At 43.3% G+C, this 26,156-nt stretch overlaps 1 protein-coding gene across 1 annotated transcript; it reads left to right on the forward strand.

Moving 5' to 3' along the window:
- The first annotated feature begins 531 nt into the window (after nt 1-531).
- On the forward strand, nt 532-23,556 carry LOC139366556 (SPARC-like). Its single transcript, XM_071104177.1, has 10 exons — nt 532-673; nt 15,698-15,765; nt 15,875-15,913; nt 17,065-17,161; nt 19,431-19,552; nt 19,758-19,878; nt 21,092-21,225; nt 21,568-21,716; nt 22,209-22,357; nt 22,677-23,556. The coding sequence occupies exons 2-10, from the start codon at nt 15,706-15,708 to the stop codon at nt 22,703-22,705; spliced, it is 900 nt and encodes a 299-aa protein (XP_070960278.1). The 5' UTR covers nt 532-673; nt 15,698-15,705; the 3' UTR covers nt 22,706-23,556.
- Nucleotides 23,557-26,156: the final 2,600 nt, after the last annotated feature.

The following is a 26,156-nucleotide window of genomic DNA, read 5'->3' on the forward strand; positions in this document are numbered from 1 at the left end:
ATCTAGTGGTTGTGTATATCATACCGAGGATGGAAACCTGTCACTGTCAAATGTCATCTAGTGGTTGTGTATATCATACCGAGGATGGAAACCTGTCACTGTCAAAGGTCATCTAGTGGTTGTGTATATCATACCGGGGATGGAAACCTGTAGGCCTAATTAGTTAGGGTTGAACCACGATGACATGACCCCAGGACGGTTACATCACAGTAATAACAGTCATTAGATCTTCTCCTTAGTTTCCCAGACACTTCGTCAGACAACATAGAAGCTGAACATAGGAGTGGTTTCATGTTTTTCAAAACGTTATCACTGTCAAGTAAAATGCATACACAGTTAAATATCTGATATCTACTGTAAAATAGAAACATTGGAATAATCACTTCTGAAAATGCATATCCTCCCAGTCTCTAAATAATGTCAACAACAACAAAAAATAAAGTAAAAAAACAAACCTCAGAGTGCCTTCTGTCTAGAAGGCAGCATAGAGTTAAATTTAGGAGCGTCTGTCAGACCCTCCCACCCCCTGTTAGGGGGAGGGGATCAGGGGGGCTGCTTGGGCCAGCCCACTGTAAATGTCTTCTGTGTGAACTTGTGTAGCAGTTAGATTGACCCAGGAGCCTCTGCACAGCTGACTTCTCTTCTGTCTCTTCTGCTTGTTGGTGTTCTGAAGGTAAGACTGAGTATCCTCCAGAATGACTTGCTGTGATTTAGCCAGTAAGGACTTCTCAGCTAACGTGGCATTAGAAACATTGTGCAGTGTTTTGAGTTGCTGTGATACTTGAACTATGTCAGGGTTTTCACAGTGTTTATATGCACAACAGTGATTGGAGGCTTTCCAATTTCCTGTGGTTGTAAAAAACAGCAGTTATATTCAAGTTATGCATGAAAATCTTAGTTTATTTCTTGACCACACCTTGAAGGTTAAAGTATATTGTGTGAGAGAGTAATGACACGACAAAATATCTATTATATTTGAATGGTGCATAGGTTAAAAGGTTTTAGTGCAAAATTTGAAATGAGTAAATATTTATTTTGAAACTATTGTTAATAGAACATTTATTTCAACAGAATATAGAAAAGTTATAGTCAAACAATTGATGTCATTTTTCATTCATTCTCTTTTGGAACAGCACAATGTTCCAGAAGTATTGTGTGCCACATAGTCACTAGTAGGAGTGGTGGAGGGGGATGGGGCTCGACAAAGCCTGAGAGAGAGAGAGACAGAGAGAGAGAGACAGACAGAGAGACAGAGACACAGAGAGAGAGAGAGAGAGAGAGAGAGAGAGAGAGAGAGAGAGAGAGACAGAGAGAGAGACAGATAGAGAGAGAGAGAGAGAGAGAGAGAGACAGGGAGAGAGAGAGAGAGAGAGAAATAGACAGAGAGGAGCTATTTTCAACACAGATCCCTCCCTCCACTCCCAATTACTTCCATCAAAAGGAATGCATGTTACCATGGCAATCCCCACCAGCTGTTTAGGGGCTTTGTGAGACCTTGCAGATGTCTGTCTGATGGACTCTGAGTTTGACAAACTCTCTGTCCACTGTTCTGCCTGAGAAGAACTGCAACTTTTAATACAAATAAACACTTTTAAAACAAGAAAAGTGACAACCATCTATTCTCAATTGCCTTTTTGTACAATGATATAACTCTATTAGGACGTATTAGTCAATGTTTTTATATTTTTTCCTCATGTTTTGAATTTGTCAGCTTTTCAGGAAAAGCCCGTTTCACCCGTTGAGAAATCAAAGCTGGCTTATAGGATCTATTTTTTTTCTTCAGTCTAGCAGTGAACTAAATGTATTCAGGTTTGAGTTAAAGACTGAAGAATGGCTAACTGTTTACACAATGTAAAGTTTTTTTTCTTCACTTATCCTCTTGCCTTTTGGTGAATTTAAATACTTTATTTAACTGTCTAACTTAGTATGAGAGGAGGTCGCATTTCCCTCCTCTAGTTGTTTGGTTCTATGTGCTGAAGGGTAGCTACTGTTGTGCAGAGTTTAAAGTTTAAACCAATTCAAGAAAGAGAGAAAGGACTGTGGACATTTTGAATTGGCTGCATGGCAACCCTTAGAAAGCTCTAATCCTCGACAGGAAGGAAGTTATTGTCCTCATGCCATCTCTTCACCAACAGTCTGACGTGGACAGGGCGAAAATCTAAACTCGAGTCAGCATTAAAAAAAATACGATGGAATTAACCATAGAGTCCTTAGCTAGACCAGGAACCCCGGATCTGACTCCTTCACTTCTTTAACCACTGAGCAAATGTACAGAATCACAAGGGGATGGAAACACAGGGGGATGGGTGTGAGAGAGAGGGAGAGAGAGAGACTCAGAGGAGGAGAGAGGAGAGAGGTTTAGATTTACAGGAAGCAGGTACGTATTGTCTAGCGACACTCCTCTGGCTCCGTGCCAGTACAGCTAGAGCGATGAGGGTCTGTAGGCCTGTATCCAGTGTTGCAGGCTGACTAGCCCGCTGTAGATGACAAAAGAGCTTCTGTGTTACATAGTAAATGACTGACATACTCTATATAGCCACATCAGGCCAGAATTCAGAGGGAAAAGTGTTTATTAAAGAAACACATGTACAGCAAACTCCATACTCAGTACAAACTCAAACACCTGATTGGCACAGATTTTGTATTAGTTACAGCTTTCTGGAAAATTGTATTTTTTTTAATGTGAGACAGGCGTGTGTTTGAAGTTTGGGACCAGTAGACAAACTGAGAGGATTTAAGTTCAGAGAGAATGACAGAGAAAGGGTTTAACACAGATTTAAGTTATAGGACTCAGGAATTCCATTCAGATATGTATCTTAGGCACATGTTTCAACCCACTGCTTTAAGGTTAACCCTCTGAGACAGAGAGGAAGAAAGAGAGAGGTGATGGTGGGATAGGGATGATTTAAACAGGTCAGGTGACTAAGTCTTAACTTGGGTTACATGGACTCCATATATCAGTCCTTGACTTTTCTCCCGTTCTCTTTTGTGTAGCTTAGAGGTCCCATGTGTTATGAATGGCCCATGTGTTATGAATGGCCCATGTGTTATGAATGGCCCATGTGTGTCAATATAAAAACTCCTGAGACTTTTTCTCAGATGGAGCACTTTGATTTGTTGTGAAAAGGTGTCATTTAAAGCACGGTAAAATATGCTTGCTATTCAAATAGCTTGCTATTCAAAAAACGATAACATCAAGATTGGGATATACGTTGTGAACATACCTATTCCGAAGGTTCTGGAATAGGTTCTCAACATTTGACATGTTGTGAGATTTGCAGTAAAGGTTCAGGAATGGAATGGACAGGTGTGTCCTGTGACAGATGCCACCTGGTTCCTGTACGGCATCATGTATCTCATTGGACCTAGTTGTCCAGAGAAAAACAGATCATTCAGAAAATATTTTGTTAGTATATTTCTCAAGACACTAACAACCTATGACTAGATTAATTTATTCATTTTTTTTTTTAAAGATTTTATTTCTAAATAAGTGCATGAGTTCAAAAAATGCATTGAGTCTTTGAGAGGGACTTTACCAGTGTTTTTCAGAATGTACATTTACTGCCGGTAAATGTTTGTCTATTTACCATGCTGAGGTCCTCCTCTGACCGACATGCACAGAGACTGAGCCACTAGTCCCCCACTAGTCCCCCTGCACCAGGCTTCTTTTCCAAGACATTTAACCACCGGTTATATCACCCTGGATAAGCAGAAAGAATTCCCTAATCCTGCAGCCGTTTAAAGCCTCTTTGAAAAGCGTTTAGATCTGCCTGGGCTGTTTTCCCCTCATAGTCGAGTTTACACCCCAACCCAACAAACATCCAAATGAAATACCTGCTGAAAAAGGGCCTCTTTATGTCACAGTTTCCTCTACTTCTACCCTGTTTGATTATGAGCACTTCTTTCCAAATAAAATAATTTGTTTTGCTGTTACGTCCGTCATCCTCCCAATGAACTGATTGACTTACACATCATTTAAGAAAACAAGACTAAGTACGAATATGTTAAAATATCATTAAATAGGAAGTTTGGGAACACAGTAGCCCTCCAAGCTAAATATGGACATTTCTTGGAGATGATACCAGTATCTTTGTTTTCACATCTCTAGCTTCCTCTCAGACACTACCTAGCTATATGTTTGTTAGAGGTGGTAGTCCAAGTTCTCAGTGAATAAACACCTTTTTTTTTAATTTTTCAAAGCAGAGAGAACTTTCCTTGTGCACAGTATTTTGGGACGTCATCATCCCCAACTGCTGCCAGCTAGTCACTGTTTTTTTTCCACATGCAGAGTTCCAGACGCAGCAGAGGAACACATAGCTTGACACGGCTCATCTCTAGACCAGGGCCGTGATCCCTTCTCCTACTGGGTAGTTTTCCTCCCTGGCCAATCAAAAAAAATGTTGCAGGAACATGACCCAAACTGCATATGGTCCTCATCAGCAGTGGTCTGTTGACAGCTGATAAAACACAACCAAAGAAATTATTCACAAACTGTCAGAAACCGTCTCAGGGAAGCTCATTGTCTTCACCAGGGTCTTGACTTGACTGAAGTTCGGGGTAGTAATTGACTTCAGTGGATAAATGCGCACCTTCGATGGCCACTGGCACGCTGGAGAAGTGTGATCTTCATGGATGAATCCCGGTTTCAACTGTACCGGGGAGAAGCGGTTTGCTGATGTCAACGTTGTGAATAGTGCCCCATGGTGGCAGTGGGGTTATGGTATGGGCAGGCATAAGCTACAGACAATGAACAGAATTGCATTTTATTGATGGCAATTTGAATGCACAGAGATATCATAACGAGATCCTGAGGTCCATTGTCGTGCCATTCATCCACCGCCATCACGTCATGTTTCAGCTTGATAATGCACAGCCCCATGTCGGAAGGATCTGTACACAATTCCTGTAAGCTGAAAATGTCCCAGTTTTTCCATGGCCTGTATACTTACCAGACATATCACCCATTGAGCATGTTTGGGATGCTTTGGATCAACGTGTATGACAGCGTGTTCCAGTTCCCACCAATATCCAGTAACTTCGCACAGCATTTGAACAGAAGTGGGACAACATTCCACAGGCCACAATCAACAGCCTGATTAACTCTATGCAAAGGAGATGTGTGGCGCTCCATGAGTCAAATTATGGTCACAGCAGATACTGACGGGTTTTCTGATCCACGCCCTGGCCTTTTTTGGGGGGGGGGGGTATCTGTGACGTAAGTATCTGTCAGGGGTGAAAGTTAGGCGGTACAGTCCGGTACATCATCCGAGCAAAAGACATCGTGGCGGAACGCCGGCCGTACCGGTAAAACATGAGCCCATTGCCATAATTCAAACCAAATGTCCAGAAAACTTTAGGCCATTATTGTCATGTATTGTCATGTTGTGTGTTTCTGTCCTTTCCCTTCACCCTGTCTCCCTCTGCTGGTCGTTGTTAGGTTACCTTTTCTCCCCCTCTTTCCCCCAGCTGTGCCTTGTCTCCTCCTAACTACCCATTCACCCCGTTTCCCACCTGTTCCCTTTTTCCCTCTGATTAGGTCCCTATATCTCTCTCTGTTTTTGTTCCTGTCCTTGTCGGATTCTTGTTTGTTGTGTTTCATGCCTGAACCAGACTATCGTCCTGTTTGCTGTAACCTTGTCCTGTCCTGTCGGAATCTGCCGGTCTATCTGAGCCTACCTACGTTTGGTTATTAAAGAAGCTCTGTTTAAGTTAGTTCGCTTTTGGGTCCTCATTCACTCACCGTAACAGAAGAATCCGACCAAGAATGGACCCAGCGACTTCGGATCCTCTCCACTCAGCCGTCGAGATCCAGGGAGCGATGCTAGGCAGACACGAGCAGGAATTGTCTGCTGCTCGACATGCCGTTGAGACCCTGGCCACCCAAGTCTCCAACCTCACAGAACAGGTTCACCATCTCCGCCTCGATCCACCGGCCACTTCCAGGGCTTTCGAATCTCCGGAGCCCAGAATCAATAACCCGCCGTGTTACTCTGGGGAGCCCACTGAATGCCGCTCGTTCCTCACCCAGTGTGATATTGTGTTTTCTCTCCAGCCCAACACTTACGCCAGGAGCACTGCTCGTGTCGCCTACGTCATATCTCTCCTTACTGGACGGGCTCGTGAGTGGGGCACGGCAATCTGGGAGGCAAGGGCTGAGTGTACTAACCAGTATCAGGACTTTAAGGAGGAGATGATACGGGTTTTTGATCGATCTGTTTTTGGGGAGGAGGCTTCCAGGGCCCTGTCTTCCCTATGTCAAGGCAATCGATCCATAACTGACTACTCTATTGAGTTTCGCACTCTTGCTGCCTCCAGTGGCTGGAACGAGCCGGCTTTGCTCGCTCGTCTTCTGGAGGGTCTCCGCGCAGAGGTAAAGGATGAGATTCTCTCCCGGGAGGTTCCTTCCAGCGTGGATTCCTTGATTGAACTCGCTATTCGCATTGAGCGACGGGTTGATCTTCGTCACCGAGCTCGTGGAAAGGAGCTCGCGTTCTCCGTTGCCCCCCTCTCCGCATCACTACCATCTTCCTCTGCCGGCTCGGGAGCTGAGCCTATGCAGCTGGGAGGTATCCGCATCTCGACTAAGGAGAGGGAACAGAGAATCACCAACCGCCTCTGTCTCTATTGCGGTTCTGCTGGCCATTTTGTCACTTCATGTCCAGTAAAAGCCAGAGCTCATCAGTAAGCGGAGGGCTACTGGTGAGCGCTACTACTCCTGTCTCTCCTTCAAGATCCTGCACTACCTTGTCGGTCCATCTACGCTGGACCGGTTCGTCAGCTTCCTGCAGTGCCTTAATAGACTCTGGGGCCGAGGGCTGTTTTATGGACGAGACCTGGGCTCGGGAACATGACATTCCTCTCAGACAGTTAAGGGAGTCCACGGCCTTGTTCGCCCTGGATGGTAGTCCTCTCCCCAGGATTCAGCGTGAGACGCTACCTTTAACCCTCACTGTTTCTGGTAATCATAGCGAAACCATTTCTTTTTTGATTTTTCGTTCACCTTTTACACCTGTTGTTTTGGGCCATCCCTGGCTAGTTTGTCATAATCCTTCCATTAATTGGTCTAGTAATTCTATCCTCTCCTGGAACGTCTCTTGTCATGTGAAATGTTTAATGTCTGCTATCCCTCCTGTTTCCTCTGTCTCTTCTTCACAGGAGGAGCCTGGTGATTTGACAGGGGTGCCGGAGGAATATCACGATCTGCGCACGGTGTTCAGTCGGTCCAGGGCCACCTCTCTTCCTCCACACCGGTCGTATGATTGTAGTATTGATCTCCTTCCGGGAACCACTCCCCCCCGGGGTAGACTATACTCTCTGTCGGCTCCCGAACGTAAGGCTCTCGAGGATTATTTGTCTGTAGCTCTTGACGCCGGTACCATAGTCCCCTCCTCCTCTCCCGCCGGAGCGGGGTTTTTTTTGTCAAGAAGAAGGACGGGTCTCTGCGCCCCTGCATAGATTATCGAGGGCTGAATGACATAACAGTTAAGAATCGTTATCCGCTTCCTCTTATGTCCTCAGCCTTCGAGATCCTGCAGGGAGCCAGGTTTTTCACTAAGTTGGACCTTCGTAACGCTTACCATCTCGTGCGCATCAGGGAGGGGGACGAGTGGAAGACGGCGTTTAACACTCCGTTAGGGCACTTTGAATACCGGGTTCTTCCTTTCGGCCTCGCTAACGCTCCAGCTGTCTTTCAGGCATTAGTCAATGATGTCCTGAGAGACATGCTGAACATCTTTGTTTTCGTTTACCTTGACGATATCCTGATTTTTTCACCGTCACTCCAGATTCATCTTCAGCACGTTCGACGTGTCCTCCAGCGCCTTTTAGAGAATTGTCTTTTTGTGGAGGCTGAGAAGTGCACTTTTCATGCCTCCTCCGTCACATTTCTCGGTTCTGTTATTTCCGCTGAAGGCATTAAGATGGATCCCGCTAAGGTCCAAGCTGTCATTGATTGGCCCGCCCCTAAGTCACGCGTCGAGCTGCAGCGCTTTCTCGGCTTCGCGAACTTCTATCGTCGTTTCATCCGTAATTTCGGTCAGGTGGCAGCTCCTCTCACAGCCCTTACTTCTGTCAAGACGTGCTTTAAGTGGTCCGTTTCCGCCCAGGGAGCTTTTGATCTCCTCAAGAATCGTTTTACATCCGCTCCTATCCTTGTTACACCTGACGTCTCTAGACAGTTCGTTGTCGAGGTTGACGCGTCAGAGGTGGGCGTGGGAGCCATTCTTTCTCAGCGCTCCCTCTCTGACGACAAGGTCCACCCATGCGCGTATTTTTCTCATCGCCTGTCCCCGTCGGAACGTAACTATGATGTGGGAAACCGCGAACTGCTCGCCATCCGGTTAGCCCTAGGCGAATGGCGACAGTGGTTGGAGGGGGCGACCGTTCCTTTTGTCGTTTGGACTGACCATAGGAACCTTGAGTACATCCGTTCTGCCAAACGACTTAATGCGCGTCAGGCGCGTTGGGCGCTGTTTTTCGCTCGTTTCGAGTTCGTGATTTCTTATCGTCCGGGCTCTAAGAACACCAAGCCTGATGCTTTATCTCGTCTCTTCAGTTCTTCAGTAGCCTCCACTGACCCCGAGGGGATTCTCCCTGAGGGGCGTGTTGTCGGGTTGACTGTCTGGGGAATTGAGAGGCAGGTAAAGCAAGCGCTCACTCACACTCCGTCGCCGCGCGCTTGTCCTAGGAACCTTCTTTTCGTTCCCGTTCCTACTCGTCTGGCCGTTCTTCAGTGGGCTCACTCTGCCAAGTTAGCCGGCCACCCTGGCGTTCGGGGTACGCTTGCTTCCATTCGCCAGCGTTTTTGGTGGCCCACCCGGGAGCATGACACGCGTCGTTTCGTGGCTGCTTGTTCGGTCTGCGCGCAGACTAAGTCCGGTAACTCCCCTCCTGCCGGCCGTCTCAGGCCGCTTCCCATTCCCTCTCGACCGTGGTCTCACATCGCCTTAGATTTTGTCACCGGACTGCCTTCGTCAGCGGGGAAGACTGTTATTCTTACGGTTGTCGATAGGTTCTCTAAGGCGGCTCATTTCATTCCCCTTGCTAAGCTTCCTTCTGCTAAAGAGACGGCACAAATCATCATCGAGAATGTTTTCAGAATTCATGGCCTTCCGTCAGACGTCGTTTCGGACAGAGGTCCGCAATTCACGTCTCAATTTTGGAGGGAGTTTTGCCGTTTGATTGGGGCTTCCGTCAGTCTCTCTTCCGGCTTTCACCCCCAGTCTAACGGTCAAGCAGAACGGGCCAATCAGACTATTGGTCGCATCTTACGCAGTCTTTCTTTTCGCAACCCTGCGTCTTGGTCAGAACAGCTCCCCTGGGCAGAATACGCCCACAACTCGCTTCCTTCGTCTGCGACCGGGCTATCTCCTTTTTAGAGTAGCCTCGGGTACCAGCCTCCGCTGTTCTCATCTCAGTTCGCCGAGTCCAGCGTCCCCTCCGCTCAGGCTTTTGTCCAACGTTGCGAGCGCACCTGGAAGAGGGTCAGGTCTGCACTTTGCCGTTATAGGACGCAGACTGTGAGGGCTGCTAATAAGCGTAGAACTAAGAGTCCTAGATATTGTCGCGGTCAGAGAGTTTGGCTCTCCACTCAGAACCTTCCCCTTAAGACGGCTTCTCGCAAGTTGACCCCGCGGTTCATTGGTCCGTTCCGTATTTCTCGGGTCATTAATCCGGTCGCAGTTCGACTTCTTCTTCCGCGATACCTTCGTCGCGTCCACCCGGTCTTCCATGTCTCCTGTATTAAGCCAGTTCTTCGCGCCCCCGCTCGTCTTCCCCCCCCCCCCCCCCCATCCTTGTCGAGGGCGCACCCATCTACAGGGTCCGCAGGATTTTGGACATGCGTCCTCGGGGCCGTGGTCACCAGTACCTCGTTGATTGGGAGGGGTACGGTCCTGAGGAGAGGAGTTGGGTTCCCTCTCGGGACGTGCTGGACCGTGCGCTGATCGAGGATTTCCTCCGTTGCCGCCAGGTTTCCTCCTCGAGTGCGCCAGGAGGCGCTCGGTGAGTGGGGGGGTACTGTCATGTATTGTCATGTTGTGTGTTTCTGTCCTTTCCCTTCACCCTGTCTCCCTCTGCTGGTCGTTGTTAGGTTACCTTTTCTCCCCCTCTTTCCCCCAGCTGTGCCTTGTCTCCTCCTAACTACCCATTCACCCCGTTTCCCACCTGTTCCCTTTTTCCCTCTGATTAGGTCCCTATATCTCTCTCTGTTTTTGTTCCTGTCCTTGTCGGATTCTTGTTTGTTGTGTTTCATGCCTGAACCAGACTATCGTCCTGTTTGCTGTAACCTTGTCCTGTCCTGTCGGAATCTGCCGGTCTATCTGAGCCTACCTACGTTTGGTTATTAAAGAAGCTCTGTTTAAGTTAGTTCGCTTTTGGGTCCTCATTCACTCACCGTAACAATTATACTACTATTTATCATTACTAAACTCAGCAACAAAAAATAATCTTCCCTTTTACAGGACGCTGTCTTTCAAAGATCATTCGTAAAAATCTAAATAACTTCACAGATCTTCATTGTAAAGGGTTTAAACACTGTTTCCCATGCTTGTTCAATGAACCATAAACAATTAATGAACATGCACCTGTGGAACGGTCGTTAAGACACTAACTTTAGCTTACAGACGGTAGGCAATTAAGGTCACAGTTATGAAAACTTAGGACACCAAAGAGGCCTTTCGACTGACTCTGAAAAACACCAAAAGAAAGATGCCCAGGGTCCCTGCTCATCTTCGTGAACGTGCCTTAGGAATGCTGCAAGGATGCATGAGGACTGCAGATGTCCGTACTGTGAGATGCCTAAGACAGCGCTACAGGGAGACAGGACGGACAGCTGACTGTCCTCGCAGTGCGGAAACCTATTGTTAACTTAATATTTTGAAATAAATATATAAGAAGTATCCAGATAATATAGAGCATAGTAATATAATATAATCTATAACAATATTTAACTCTTAAAATGCCCGTGTGGGTATACATCGATTCATCTCTATGACAATCTGAAGCTGAGCTGCGACCTGTCTAATATTTCATTATTGGCTAATAGGAACCGTTTCGTTTCAAACCTATCGCCGACACTTGCTGTATCCTAGTTTAGTGAGGATAGGAGAGGTGAACAGGGCTGTTCTGACACCCAGATGTTTTTTTGGGGTCCACGTGCATGGAGAGAGAGAGAGAGAGAGAGAGAGAGAGAGAGAGAGAGAGAGAGAGAGAGAGAGAGAGAGAGAGAGAGAGAGAGAGAGAGAGAGAGAGAGAGAGAGAGAGAGAGAGAGAGAGAGAGAGAGAGAGAGAGAGAGAGAGAGAGAGAGAGAGAGAGAGAGAGAGAGAGAGAGAGAGAGAGAGAGAGAGAGAGAGAGAGAGAGAGAGAGAGAGAGAGAGAGAGAGAGAGAGAGAGAGAGAGAGAGAGAGAGAGAGAGAGAGAGAGAGAGAGAGAGAGAGAGAGAGAGAGAGCACCTGTGAGACAAAGGGCCCTTGTTTTGAAGCACAGATCAAACTCTTCAGGGCTCAGTCAGAGAGAGATGGAAGAGAGAGATGGAAGAGAGAGAGGGAAAACAGGGGTTTTGCTCTACAGGACAAATATATAGTCCCTTATATTCCTTCCTTTATCCATTATCTAGTGGCTCACTGTCTGGCTGGCCTCCTTCCATTGTAAATGTCCCTTTGATGTGTGTGTGTGTGTGTGTGTGTGTGTGTGTGTGTGTGTGTGTGTGTGTGTGTGTGTGTGTGTGTGTGTGTGTGTGTGTGTGTGTGTGGTCAATTAGAAATGTCCTTGTTTTTGAAAGAAAAGCCATTAAAATAACATCAAATTGATCAGAAATTCAGTGTAGACATTGTTAATGTTGTAAATGACTACTGTAGCTGGAAACGGCAGATTTTATAATAGAATATCTACATAGGCATACAGAGGCCCATTATCAGCAACCATCACTCCTGTGTTCCAATGGCACATTGTGTCAGCTAATCCAAGTTTAACATTTTAAAAGGCTAATTGATCATTAGAAAACCCTTTTGCAATTTTGTTAGCACAGCTGAAAACTGTAGCTCTGATTAAAGAAGCAATAAACTGGCCTTCTTTAGAATAGCTGAGTATCTGGAGCATCAGCATTTGTGGGTTTGATTACAGGCTAAAAATGTCCAGAAACAAAAACCTTTCTTCTGAATCTCGTCAGTCTATTCTTGTTCTGAGAAATGAAGGCTATTCCATGCGAGAAATTGCCAAGAAACTGAAGATCTCGTACAACGCTGTGTACTACTCCCTTCACAGAACAGCGCAAACTGGCTCTAACCAGAATAGAAAGAGGAGTGGGAGGCCCCGGTGCACAACTGAGCAAGAGGACAAGTACATTACAGTGTCTAGTTTGAGAAACAGACGCCTCACAAGTCCTCAACTGGTAGCTTCATTAAATAGTACCCACAAAACACCAGTCTCAACGTCAACAGTGAAGAGGTGCCTCCGGGATGCTGGGCAAAGAAATAGTCATATCTCAGACTGGCCAATAGAAAGAAAAGATTAAGATGGGCCAAAGAACACAGACACTGGACAGAGGAACTCTCCCTACCATAACACCATAGACAGCAGTAAAGAAGCCAGCGTGGAGAGGGAACATCCCACTGGGCACAAACTGGTTGAATCAACATTGTTTCAACGTAAATTGTCAACGTATTGACGGTGGAAAATAGGTTGACATTTCAACCACAGAATTGTGTCATTCATCATGGCAACCAATTTTCAACATAGACAAACTTATTTATAAAATATGTTTAATTTTTTACCTTTGAAACAACGTCAGATCTACAATGTTATATCAACTATCCCCCCCCCAAAAAAACTTTTAAAAAATTGACTGGGCAGCACCTCCTAGTGGAGAGCAGATCCATCTACAGCTGATCTTTGGTCTCCCATCCAGAGTTTTAACCAATCCCTGATTAGCTTTGATATGTGTCACTGACTACTACCAATGTGCTATGGTGAGAATGATTATTGAGCGATCTCTAAATAATTGAAATAGATTCACTGCTGCTATCCAAGTCATTCCAAAAAGGATAGGTTTAACAGAGCAAATGACATGTGACTCATACTTCATCACTCCTGTATCATCAAGGATGATGTTTAGGCCTGTGGAGCATTATTAAGGAAGTCATCACCAGATATTGTTTCCCAGAGGATTCAACTAAAAATAGACACTACATACAGAGACCATAGAGCTTCAAGTATGATCTGCCAAGTTGATCATTCGTGTGCGGGATTCACATCTCCATCTCATCCAAAAATAGGACTAAATCAAATCCAACTTGATTTAAAGTGCGTTTTAAAAAGTTCGATGTCGTCCTATTCTTTAACTTAGATTTTTTTTTTTTTGAGATGGAGATGTGAATCCAACATATCAATTATTAATTTGTAAACTGGATATTGAATTGTATTCGGTTGTCAACGCAACCAAATATCAACATTTAAAGGAGATGTATCTTCTGCTTGGATAGTTTCTATCTGTACCACTGACTTAGTCTGGCTTTAATTACAGATTGTCTGCAAATGAATCATTAATATGTTGGATTCACGACTCCATCTCAACCAAAACAATTAGTCTGTGTGATTAATGGGCGGGGGGGGGGGGGGGGGGTCTTTTTACAAAAACATCTATAGGGTTTGAATGGTTTGAGCTACAAACTATTAAAAGTTATCTATGAAAAGCTGAGAATCTCACAAACACACACGTAGTGTCTATAATACTGTAATAGGCGCACATAGTTGCTGTCACAAACTCGAAACTCCACACAGTTGTCACTGACTATTTGGACAATACTTTCCCACTGAGAAAAAAATATATATAAATTCATTTTTATCCGTTTTTTTTGCTTTGGCACAACTTGTTTTTTTTATTGACATTTGTCATTAAAACTCATGAAAGCAACTGTTTATGTCAAATTATTTTGTGTTCTACTTGTATCCCTGGTTATCGTGATAATAAAATGGTACATTTTGAGGCTAAATATAATGGCTGGACAAATGAAAGTCAGATAAATGAAAAGTCCATTTTTAGCTGGGATCTCAGTTTTTAAAAAATTATATGTTGGATTCAAGTCTCCAACTAAACCAAACAATACAAGTTAAAGAAAAGGATTTAAACTATTCAACATTACATAATACCTAGTTGATATTTGGTTGGGTTGTCAACCAAACACAATTCAAGATTACTTTAGTTAAGGCTATCTTACAAACAAATGTTTTTTATTTATTTTATTTATTTATCCGTTATTTTACCAGGTAAGTTGACTGAGAACACGTTCTCATTTACAGCAACGACCTGGGGAAAGGTTACAATAACCTTAAAATTAGGTTATTGTAACTATAAATGTAATCATGCTTAAGATAGCATGTGAAAGGTTTCAGGTCTGTGGAGATCTTCATAATTGCTATAGGAAGCTGTTCAGAATCTCGAACAGCATCGTTCATGTACTGTACTACTGATGTAATCTAGGTCATTTGATTGTTCTATTTATTTTACCTTTATTTAACTAGGCAAGTCAGTTAAGAACAAATTACTATTTTCAATGACGGCCTAGGAACAGTGGGTTAACTGGTCTAGGAACAGTGGGTTAACTGCCTTGTTCGGTCGGGGGGCAGAACAACAGATTTGTACCTTGTCAGCTTGGGGATTTGAACTTGCAACCTTCCGGTTACTAGTCCAACGCTCTAACCACTAGGCCACCCTGCCACCCCCTTCTATTAGATGAAGCACAGTGATAACACAATAAGTTGTTGTATAAAATAACAAAAAATATCTGACATTGATAGTGCAGTGAACACCCATTTAGATGACAACTAAACCCCAAAAATGTGAAATAGTTTTCCGTTGGATTGGTTGAAAGCATGGCGATAACACATTGGAAATTCAACACATTTCTGGTTGTCTTTTTGAGTGTGTGAAAATAGGTTGGAATCTCATTGATCAATATCAGTCTTTTTTGAGTGTGTGAAAATAGGTTGGAATCTCATTGATCAACATCAGTCTTTTTGAGTGGGTGAAAATAGGTTGGAATCTCATTGATCAATATCAGTCTTTTTGAGTGGGTGAAAATAGGTTGAAACGTCTCAACCAAATATGACACACATTTCCACAAATGACGTGGTGTGCCCAGTGAGATGCCTGTTCATAAAGAAGGTGTTATGTGATCCAAGTCTATACTAAAAGTCTATACAAGTTTACCTCAATGTAATACTGCAGGCCACTAGTACTAGACTACATTCAAAATGACACTTTTCTTATTATCTATTATCTAGATGTAAATACGAAAAGTAAATCAGGAGATTGAATTTAGCTCCGGTGATTGAATTGAAGAGAGTCATTTGAGCTATCCACAAAGAATGTGAACGTAGCTATCTCCCTATAATCAGACAGGACAGTGAACGGTTTGTCTGGAACCAAACACTACCCATGAGCCTTTTGTGATTCTTGAAGTAGCATCTTGTCTTGTCCCTGCATGACTTGTTTGACCACACCTGAGCAAATGTCTGGACTGTGTCCGGCCCATACACTTTACACACTGTGTATTATAAAGTACATAGCGCTGCAATCTAGACAGGTGGTAAACTGGAAAGGAGTATGGCCTCACCTGCACCTCGTTATGAAACCAAACGTCAGTTGAATTGAATGTGTGTAATGTGTACTAAAATGTTCATCTTTGTGTCTCTCTCTAGACTGAACGATGAGGGTGTGTATCGTCTTCCTCCTGTGCCTAGCTGGCCAGGTGTTCACCGCTTCCATTGTAAGTGTCCCTTTGATGTGTGTGTGTGTGTGTGTGTGTGTGTGTGTGTGTTCACTTGTTTTGTCACTGAAAAGCAATCATAATAACACCATCATCATAACCATTTCAGACGGAGGAGGAGCCCATCATTGATGATGTCGTTGAGGAGGTAAGGTCATTGACTTGTTTACAGAATTCTATGGACCGGTGTGCTAAATCAGGGGGGAAAACAACATTAAACAGCTTGCACATACCCACTGGGCACACACTGGTTTGTTTGAATCAACGTTGCTTCCACGTCATGGATTAGATGTTGAATTGATGTCTGTTCCCAGTGGGAGCGAATTAGGAATAGTGTACTGTAGGAATAAAAACAAAGCCAGATTAAAATAATTAGAAATATTGTAGTGTAGGATTAAAAACACAGCCAGATTAAAAGCAATGACTCTACATGTATGCTCTTTATTCTCTCTGTGTCTTTTGACAAATTAACAAACTAAAACAAAACAGTACAACTTTGACTAAAATAATTTATCTCCACCAAAGCGAGAGAGTTAGAGAGAGAGCGAGAGAGAGAGAGAGAGAGAGAGAGAGAGAGAGAGAGAGAGAGAGAGCGAGCGAGAGAGAGTGAGAGCGAGAGAGAGAGAGAGTGAGAGCGAGAGAGAGTGAGAGCGAGAGAGAGAGAGAGCGAGAGAGAGAGAGAGCGAGCGAGAGAGAGAGAGCGAGCGAGAGAGAGCGAGAGAGAGCGAGAGAGAGAGAGAGCGAGAGAGAGCGAGCGAGAGAGAGCGAGAGAGAGAGCGAGAGAGTGAGAGCGAGAGAGAGTGAGAGCGAGAGAGAGAGCGAGAAAGAGAGAGAGAGCGAGAGAGAGAGAGAGAGCGAGCGAGAGGAGCGAGAGCGAGAGAGAGAGCGAGAGAGAGCGAGCGAGAGAGAGCGAGAGAGAGAGAGCGAGAGCGAGAGAGTAGAATCCCACAGGTTATAAATACAGCGGACAGGAAACCATGACGTTTTAATGGCTTCACCACGTGTGGCTCAGACTCTATCCACCCCATCCAGCTGTAGGCTGCTACACCTCTCAAGACCTGTCTGAAGTACAGACTTTGGCTACACTTCCTTCTGCACCTTGATAACTAAAGACATTTAGCTACAGCTCAATTTTCTGGTACTGAAGTTGTGCTACCAAATCATGCCCATTGCCCATAGCTTATGTACAATACTGTCATCTTTGATATGGTATATAATTCACTTTAAATGTGATGAGTCAAAGTGTTGGAAGTACTATGTCCCTATTGGCGGCTCCATGTATTGACTGGTTTGTCTCAGGCACAGCCAGAAGTGGGAGCCAACCCAGTGCAGGTAGAGATTGGAGACTTTGACGAGGCCATTGATGTTGTGGAGGAGGAAGAGGACATCGCTGAGAGTGAGTAAATACACATTGTAGCTGGTTGAGAGAAGCTGGTTGAGAGAAGCTGTTTGAGAGAAGCTGGTTGAGACAATTCCAAGAGTGTGCAAAGTTTTCATCAAGGCAAAGGGTGGCTACTTTGAAGAATCTCAAATATAAAATATATTTAATTTTTGATTAACACTTTTTTGGCTACTATATGATTCCATATGTGTTATATCATAGTTTTGATGTCTTCACTATTATTCTACAATGTAGAAAATAGTAAAACATTTAAAAATGTAAGCAAGGTTTGAAATGATTATGTTTTAGTCAAATATTATATCCGTTTGGGCTTCTTGTGGTCAATTTGTAGTCTACAAATTATTTGTAATTATGTACCGGCCCCCTGACCATCCGTTCAAGAAAAGATTGTCCCGCAGCTGAATCTAGTTGAGGATCCCTGGGCTAGTATATATTTTAAGCTGCTTAGGAACCATTAGCTTTAGGAAAGGTGTGACAACATCAGTCAAATGAAGCTGCATGTTGGTGATCCTTTGCAGCAGCTGTGTTGTGAGATGAGAGAGGGGGGGGGGGGTACACGTTGGTAATGACAGAGTTCTTCTGTCTCAAAAGACAGACCTTTCATTATGTGTTCCATCCAATATTCTTGGAAACAAAAAATAAACTCTTCTCCCAATTGGCAGGGGCTCCGCCACACTCCTTCTTTGCTAACTACCGCCAGGAATATATATATATATACAATTCATTTGGAAAGTATTCAAACCCCTTATGTTACAGCCGTATTCTAAAATTGATTAAATCGTTTTTTCTCCTCATCAATCTACACACAATACCCCATAATGACAAAGCAAAAACATGTTTAATTTAATTTATAAAATAAAACATGTAAATATCACATTTACATAAGTATTCAGACCCTTTACTCAGTACTTTGTTGAAGCACCTTTGGTAGCGATTATAGCTTTGAGTCTTCTTGAGTATGACGCTACAAGCTTGGCAAACCTGTATTTGGGGAGTTTCTCCCATTCTCCTCTACAGATCCTCTCAAGCTCTGTCAGGTTGGATGGGGAGCATCACTGCACGGCTATTTTCAGGTCTCTCCAGAGATGTTTGATGGGGTTCAAGTCCGGGCTCTGGCTGGGCCACTCAAGGACATTCAGAGACTTGTCCCGAAGCCACTCCTGCATTGTCTTAGCTGCGCGCTTAGGGTCATTGTCCTGTTGGAAGGTGAACCTTCTCCACCAGTCTGAGGTCCTGAGCGCTCTGGAGCAGGTTTTCATCAAGGATCTCTTTGTACTTTGCTCCGTTCATCTTTGCCTTGATCCTGACTAGTCTCCCAGTCCCTGCCTCTGAAAAACATCCCAACTGCATGATGCTGTCACCACCATGCTTCACCGTAGGGATGGTGCCAGGTTTCCTCCAGACATGATGTTTGGCATTCAGCCAAAGAGTTCTATCTTGGTTTTATCAAACCAAAGAATCTTGTTTCTCATGGGCTGGGAGTCTTTAGGTGCATTTTGGCAAACTCCAAGCAAACACTTTTACTGAGGAGTGGCTTTCCTCTAGCCACTCTACAGTGGAATTGGAGCTCTGTCAGAGTGACCGTCGGGTTCTTGGTCACCTCCCTGACCAAGGCCCTTCTCCCCCGAATACTCAGTTTGGCCGGGCGGCCATCTCTAGGAAGAGTTTTGGTGGTTCCAAACTACTTCCATTTAAGAATGATGGAGACCACTGTGTTCTTAGGGACCTTAAATGCTGCAGAACATTTTTGGTACCCTTCCTCCTCTGAGCTCTTCAGACAATTCCTTCGACCTCATGGCTTGATTTTTGCTCTGACATGCACTGTCAATATAGACAGGTGTGTGCCTTTCCAAATCATGTCCAATCAATTACATTTACCATAGGTGGACTCCACTCAAGCTGTAGAAACATATTAAGGATGATCAATGGAAACAGGATTCACCTGAGCTCAATTTCGAGTCTCATAGCAAAGGGTCTGAATATTTATGTAAATAAGGTATTTCTGTTTTTATTTTTAATAAATTTGCATTTCTAAAAACCTGTTTTCGATTAGTCATTTTGGGGTATTGTGTGTAGATTGCTGAGATTTTAGAATAAGGCTGCAACGTAATAAAATATGGAAAAAGTCAAGGGGTTTGAATTCTTTCCAAATGCATTGTATCTGTTGAATAGCTGAGTAGGAAATTCAAGGGCAAAATAACACTTCCGATATGTTCCATTTTTAATGTTCCAGAATTGTTTTTAACACTTTCCTCCATGTTAGACCCCTGTTTGAACCACCACTGCAAGAAGGGAAAGGTGTGTGAGGTGGATGAGGAGAACACCCCCATGTGTGTCTGCCAGGACCCCACTACCTGCCCTGCTGCCATTGAAGAGTTTGAGCATGTGAGTTATCATCATAGAAATTATATTCTAATCTGTTCAGCATCAACATCAAGTAGTCCTAGACATTTCTCATACACAACACTGTTCCTAATACAGTGTAACCTTGCCCTGTACACTAATGCTACTACTTATATGCATCATTGGCTCATTCTTGATATAGATTCTGATTTATATCTGATTCATGAATGTAATCTGTGTATCCCAGGTTTGCGCCACAGACAATACAACCTACGACTCTTCCTGCCACTTCTTTGCCCAGAAGTGCAGTCTGGAGGGAACCAAGAAGGGCCACAAGCTGCACCTAGACTACATCGGGCCATGCAAATGTGAGCTATGCTTTATCGTTACAAATTGTATTTAATTAATATCAATTCAATGTAATAAGCCTCCCAGGGGCCATTGAGAATGTTTTAATCCAACCATTTAATTCAGTGAAATAATTTTCAGCTTTTTGAGAATCCCCCTTAGACACATTTTCCTCCGAGACTCCGTTCCCAGTGTGATTATGTAACAGTATAACTTTAGACCGTCCCCTCGCCCATACCCGGGAGCAAACCAGGGACCCTCTGCACACATCAACAACAGTCACCCACGAAGCATCGTTACCCATCGCTCCACAAAAGCCGCGGCCCTTGCAGAGCAAGGGGAACCACTACTTCAAGGTCTCAGAGCAAGTGACGTCACCGATTGAAACGCCACTTAGTGCGCACCACCGCTAACTAGCTAGCCGCTTCACATCCGTTACAATTGGTTATGCTGCTGAAAGCTTCTCCAGGGGAGTGATTAATGGGCTGAACTAGAGGGACCTTGCCTTAGGGACTCCAACACACAGAGTGGAGGACAGGCTGTAGCATGCTCACTGCATCGCCGCCCTTCTCAAACTACCGCTGAATCTGCAGCTAAATGTCTGTCATTAAATAACAGAACCAAGCCCATGCATCTCTCACTGTTGGTGATGAGTACCTTAGGACTGAAAGGCGCAGATGGAGATCATGTTGTTGCACGTTGTGGATCCAAAAACTTAAAAGAACACTTTTTTTTTTAACTATTGGCCTCTAAATGTCAGGTACAGTGTTCAACCAAGGAATAAAATAAAAGGTAGAGAATACTTGCCTTAGGGGCTGTGTGCATCAATCATACATTTCAGTGGACACAAATGTCACATTTTGTGTGAGTTGTGGGTTTTATGTTCTATGACAAAAGGCATTTTGAGAATGGATTTGGACTTAAATGTCATACTTGTAAAACAACTTTCTGACCATGACTTACTTGACTTAATTAAATGAAACCCTTTGGCTCCTTGCGGACCGTAAGTCATTGAACCTGCCTTCTCCAATTGTTCCTGGGTATTCCCCGTTTCCTTTTCTCTCTCTCTGACCGTACCTAATGTTTCTTCCCGTTTGTCTCTCCAGTCACTGAGCCCTGTGTGGACAGCTCTGACAAATAACTCATTCTCCTTCCTGTGTGTCTCTCCAGTCACTGAGCCCTGTGTGGACAGCTCTGACATATAACTCATTCTCCTTCCTGTTTATTCTCCAGTCATCGAGGCCTGCATGGATGCTGAGCTGAATGAGTTCCCCCTGCGTATGAGGGACTGGCTGAAGAACGTTCTGGTCAGCCTGTACGAGCGCGATGAGGAGAACAACCTGCTGACTGAGAAGCAGATGCTCAGAGTAAGTCCAATTATCAATTTCTATAAACACAGCACAGAAACCGTTTACTGTTTGCCTACTGAGGATCGGTCATAGTCCTTATTAAACACAGCACAGAACCAATTCCTTTTGCTTGCGTTCATTTACCGAACTCTGCAGATGGGTCAAAATATATATATATATTTAACCTTTATTTAACTAGGCAAGTCAAATATGATTATAGGATTTAATGTTCTGCTCTCACTATGAAGTTGACTCCTTTTGTGCATCCAACCCTACTGGGAATTATTTATCAGTTGGTTCAATTCAAAAGAATATTAGACAAACTAATGTTTGCAAAAAAAAATGTGAATTGCCTTGCAGGTGAAGAAGATCTACGAGAACGAGAAGAGACTGCAGGCTGGAGAGCACTCCCTGGACCTGCTGGCCCACGACTTTGAGAAGAACTACAACATGTACATTTTCCCCGTCCACTGGCAGTTCGGTCAGCTGGACCAGCACCCCGTCGATGGGTAGGTTGAGGAGAAGAAGAAGAGTTTCCTGTCTTCTGCTTCAGCTGGATTGTTTCAACATCACACAAATACAGGCTTGCTTGGGCTATAACTTTGATTTAACTCGGTACCAACATAAATAATGAAACATTTCTACAATGTTTCAGAAAGGATATTGGCAGCAAGCCTGAATCTATTGTTTTATGAGCAAAAAAGCAACTGACAATGCTACGTTCTTCATAATGCTGACTATTTAAAGGATCATATGGGTTTTCTATGGTCTAAAACTATGGCTTAGAAAGTCTTCATAAAGCTACCTATTTAAAGGATCATATGGGTTTTCTATGGTCTAAAACTATAGCTTAGAAAGTCTTCATAAAGCTACCTATTTAAAGGATCATATGGGTTTTCTATGGTCTAAAACTATAGCTTAGAAAGTCTTCATAAAGCCTTTATAAATCCTTTACAAGGCCTACATAGATGCTTCGTAACATGTTTTCTGTGGTGTTGTAGGTTCCTGTCCCACACAGAGCTGGCCCCCCTGCGCGCCCCTCTCATCCCCATGGAGCACTGCACCACTCGTTTCTTCGAGCAGTGCGACGCTGACAATGACAAGTACATCGCCCTGGAGGAGTGGGCCAACTGCTTCAGCATCAAGGAGCGTGAGTAGTTTTAAAAACACCTCGTTCATAGTTCTACACTCGTTATTTTACTGCCTCAAAAGAAACCAGGAGGACCAAGGCACACTTTGGGCTGTTAAAATGTCTTCCTTGTTTGCGTCTGAATTTGCACCCTATTCCCTATATAGTGCACTACTTTTGACCAGAGCCCTTTGGGCTATATAGGGCACATGGTGCCATTTCAAACGTAGCCATGTCTTCCCGTCCTTGTATTGTACTGGTTGGTTGTTGATTTTAAAATGGTTAATTTCATTACCGCTTGTTAATTCTGGGCGTGTTTTTTGTTGTTGTTTGTTTTCAGAGGATGTCAACAAGGACCTTGTCATCTAAACTCACCCCGCTGACCTCCAGTATGAAAACTAGTCTCTATTGGGACGAGGTGCTAAGCTGATCCCTAAGTTAAAGGAACACTGTAACGGTGCTAACTGTAACTAATTAACGACCTCCTATACCACTAACATTGATGAAGAAAAAAAAAGAGATGTGCACCGTCTGAACTAACAATCACAAAACGTCAGCATGATGCAACTTCAAATTTGTCTTGTTTTTGGGCAAATAAATAAGCTTTTTTTTTTTTTAAACAGATAGATTAGTAACAGAGAGACTTGTGACGAGAGGGAGATATAAATGGATGTTGAACAGGTTGTGATAATGGATGTGATAATGGATGTGATAATGGATGTTAATCACAACATTGATCTTTTTTTTTCTCTCACTTTAATCAGGGCTGTGATTTAATAACTTCAATTTGAAAATTATTTTGAAGGAGACAAATTTGTAAAAAAAATCAAATAAATTCTAAATAAATGCTCCTTTCGCTTTTTAAACATATTTAGTTGTTTTCACTCTTTTGGTGGTGGACTCTTTTTGTTATCTCTGTTCTTTTGTTTGTTAGTTCATTGACTTTGACTACTGCTTTAAATTAAGGCCTGACTATCCACAGGTGGGTTTTCTGACATAGATTCTGTCACACAGCAAGGGCATAAGTGTACTGAAAAATTATTGAGACAATAAAAAGGAAATATTGTTTAAACTCTACGAGGAAAGCATCTTGCAGGTTGAGCGTTTTTTTCCTCACACTATACCGTAGCATGTTTACTGACGTTCCTATACTCTTTTTTTTTGATACCGTGTGAACACAATAGAACTCTTTCCTCAAATAATAAATGATCTGAAATGTCCAACACTGTTGCATGCTTTCATATCTGCATTTCTTCAGAATCCTCACAACGTTGATACATTTCAACTGGAACAAATGGAAAACATCTTAACACGGATTTAGAGCACTTCATGGGAATTAGTTGTATTTACCTGGTAGGTTTTTGAAAAAAAAGACCTCTAAAGTGTCCATATCACAGATATGAAGTACATCATCATAAAGTATTCATTCATTCACATTTTTTTTAAGAATCACCTTTTCCTTAAAAACCAAAAACTAAATGCCACATGTACAGTTCCAGCACAAGGTGTCCTGTACTGCATGGTAGGCTACGCCTTAGACTTATGAGTACAGGCTCAGTACACGTCTCAACATCCTGTGATGACTCATCTGGCAACGACTAACGCCTTCAGATTTCAGAACCCCAGTGTGGTCCTGGTCCTTGAGTCCAGTATGTTTTTGTCAAAACATTGGTATGCCAGAATGCAAACGTTTTCTAACCCTATATTTAAGAGTCTATTTTGAAAAAGTTCAAACCGACACTTTGCATAACTAATAACTTCTTTATTAGACCAATAACCTCGTGCAGTTAATAAAATGTCCTGTCTGCTTCTGTTGTCATGAATGCAATAACTTATGAGAAAAAAATACTGTACAACCAGCTGGACACCCTGTCCCAGTGAACCCAGATGAATAGATTTGCCAGGACAAGGCTAGTTTAGCTTTCTATAATCGTTAGAGATATAATAACATTATAGTATCTATTATAATCAGAGAAGTTAATAAAATGTATTCTCTAAAGCAAGAGAAAGAAGATCAAATGGCCATACTTCCATAAACTCTGAACAAGCTCAGAGTTTCCTCTCGAGACAGTCTAAGAAAGGTCCCGTGAGAGAGAAGAAAGAAGACGCCTGTAGGGCATTATTACAGCACCCTGTTACCATCTCCACCCGTTCAGCCAGACAGTACAGGGAACAGCTGGAGAGCCTCATCCACAAAGGCTCAGCCAGAGGCACCGCCCCTTCCTCCACAAGGGGAAAATATCCTCCCTTCTCTCCAAGACAAACGGTGGAAATAAAAGCTGAATACAATGATATAATTGACAACAATCCCTCACAGGTTTTGCGGGTATTAATAAACAACGTGAATTAAACAAATGTTTGGGCATATTCTTCATTTTTCTGACTAGAAGAAAACGTGTTCACCTTTATTATGCTGTTCAATGTTGAATCGACCACAGATAATTTGTATCGTTCTGGTGAGATACTGATCGTTCACAGGATGCACTAACAAACCAGAAAGTGGTTTTGCAAATAGATTGTCTGCATCATTTCCAATCCCCCATATATATATTTTGCATATAATATATATATATATATATACACATACACATACATACACATACACACACATATATATATATAAATATACATACATATACAGTACCAGTCAAAAGTTTGGACACGCCTACTCATTCAAGGGTTTTATTTTATTTGTACTATTTTCCACATTGTAGAAAAGTGAAGACATCAAAACTATGAAATAACACATATGGAATCATGTAGTAACCAAAAAAGTGTTAAACAAAAAAACAAATATAATTTATATTTGAGATTCTTCGAAGTAGCCACCATTTGCCTTGATGACAGCTTTGCACACTCTTGGCATTCTCTCAACCAGCTTCATGAGGTTGTCACCTGGAATGCATTTCAATAAAACTGGTTTGCCTAGTTAAAAGTTCATTTGTGGAATTTCTTTCCTTCTTAATGCATTTCAGCCAATCAGTTGTGTTGTGACAAGGTAGGGATGGTATACAGATGATAGCCCTATTTGGTAAAAGACCAAGTTATTATGGCAAGAACAGCTCAAATAAGCAAAGAGAAATGACAGCCTCTCTTTACTTTAAGACATGAAGGTCAGCCAATCTGGCAAAAGTTTATTAAATTGCAGTCGTAAAAACCATCAAACGCTATGATGAAACTGGCTCTCATGAGGACCGCCACAAGAGTTTTTCTGCTGCAAAGAAGAAGTTCATTGGAGTTACCAGCCTCAGAAATTGCAGCCCAAAGAAATGCAAGCAACAGACACATCTCAACATCAACTGTTCAGAGACAGCGTGAATCAGGCCTTCATGGTCAAATTGCTGCGAAGAAACTACTGCTAAAGGACGCCAATAAGAAGAAGAGACTTGCTTGGGCCAAGAAACACAAGCAATGGACATTAGACCGATGGAAATCTGTCCTTTGGTCTGATGAGTCCAAATGTAAGATTTTTGGTTCCAACCGCCGTGTCTTTGTGGGACGCAGAGTAGGTGAACGGATGATCTCTGCATGTGTGGTTCCCACCGTGAAGTATAGAGGAGGAGGTGTGATGGTGTGGGGGTGCTTGGCTTGTGACACTGTCTGTGATTCTGCAGCGATACGCCATCACATCTGGTTTGCTCTATCATTTGTTTTTCAACAGGACAATGACCCAAAACACACTTCCGGCTGTGTAAGGGCTATTTGACCAAGGAAAGTGATGGAGTGCTGCATCAGATGACCTGACCTCCTCAATCACCTGATCTCAACCTAATTGAGACTGTTTGGGATGAGTTGGACCGCAGAGTGAAGGAAAAGCAGC

The sequence above is a fragment of the Oncorhynchus clarkii genome, chromosome 14 (assembly GCF_045791955.1).
Source record: "Oncorhynchus clarkii lewisi isolate Uvic-CL-2024 chromosome 14, UVic_Ocla_1.0, whole genome shotgun sequence".
NCBI classification, from domain to species: Eukaryota; Metazoa; Chordata; class Actinopteri; order Salmoniformes; family Salmonidae; genus Oncorhynchus; species Oncorhynchus clarkii.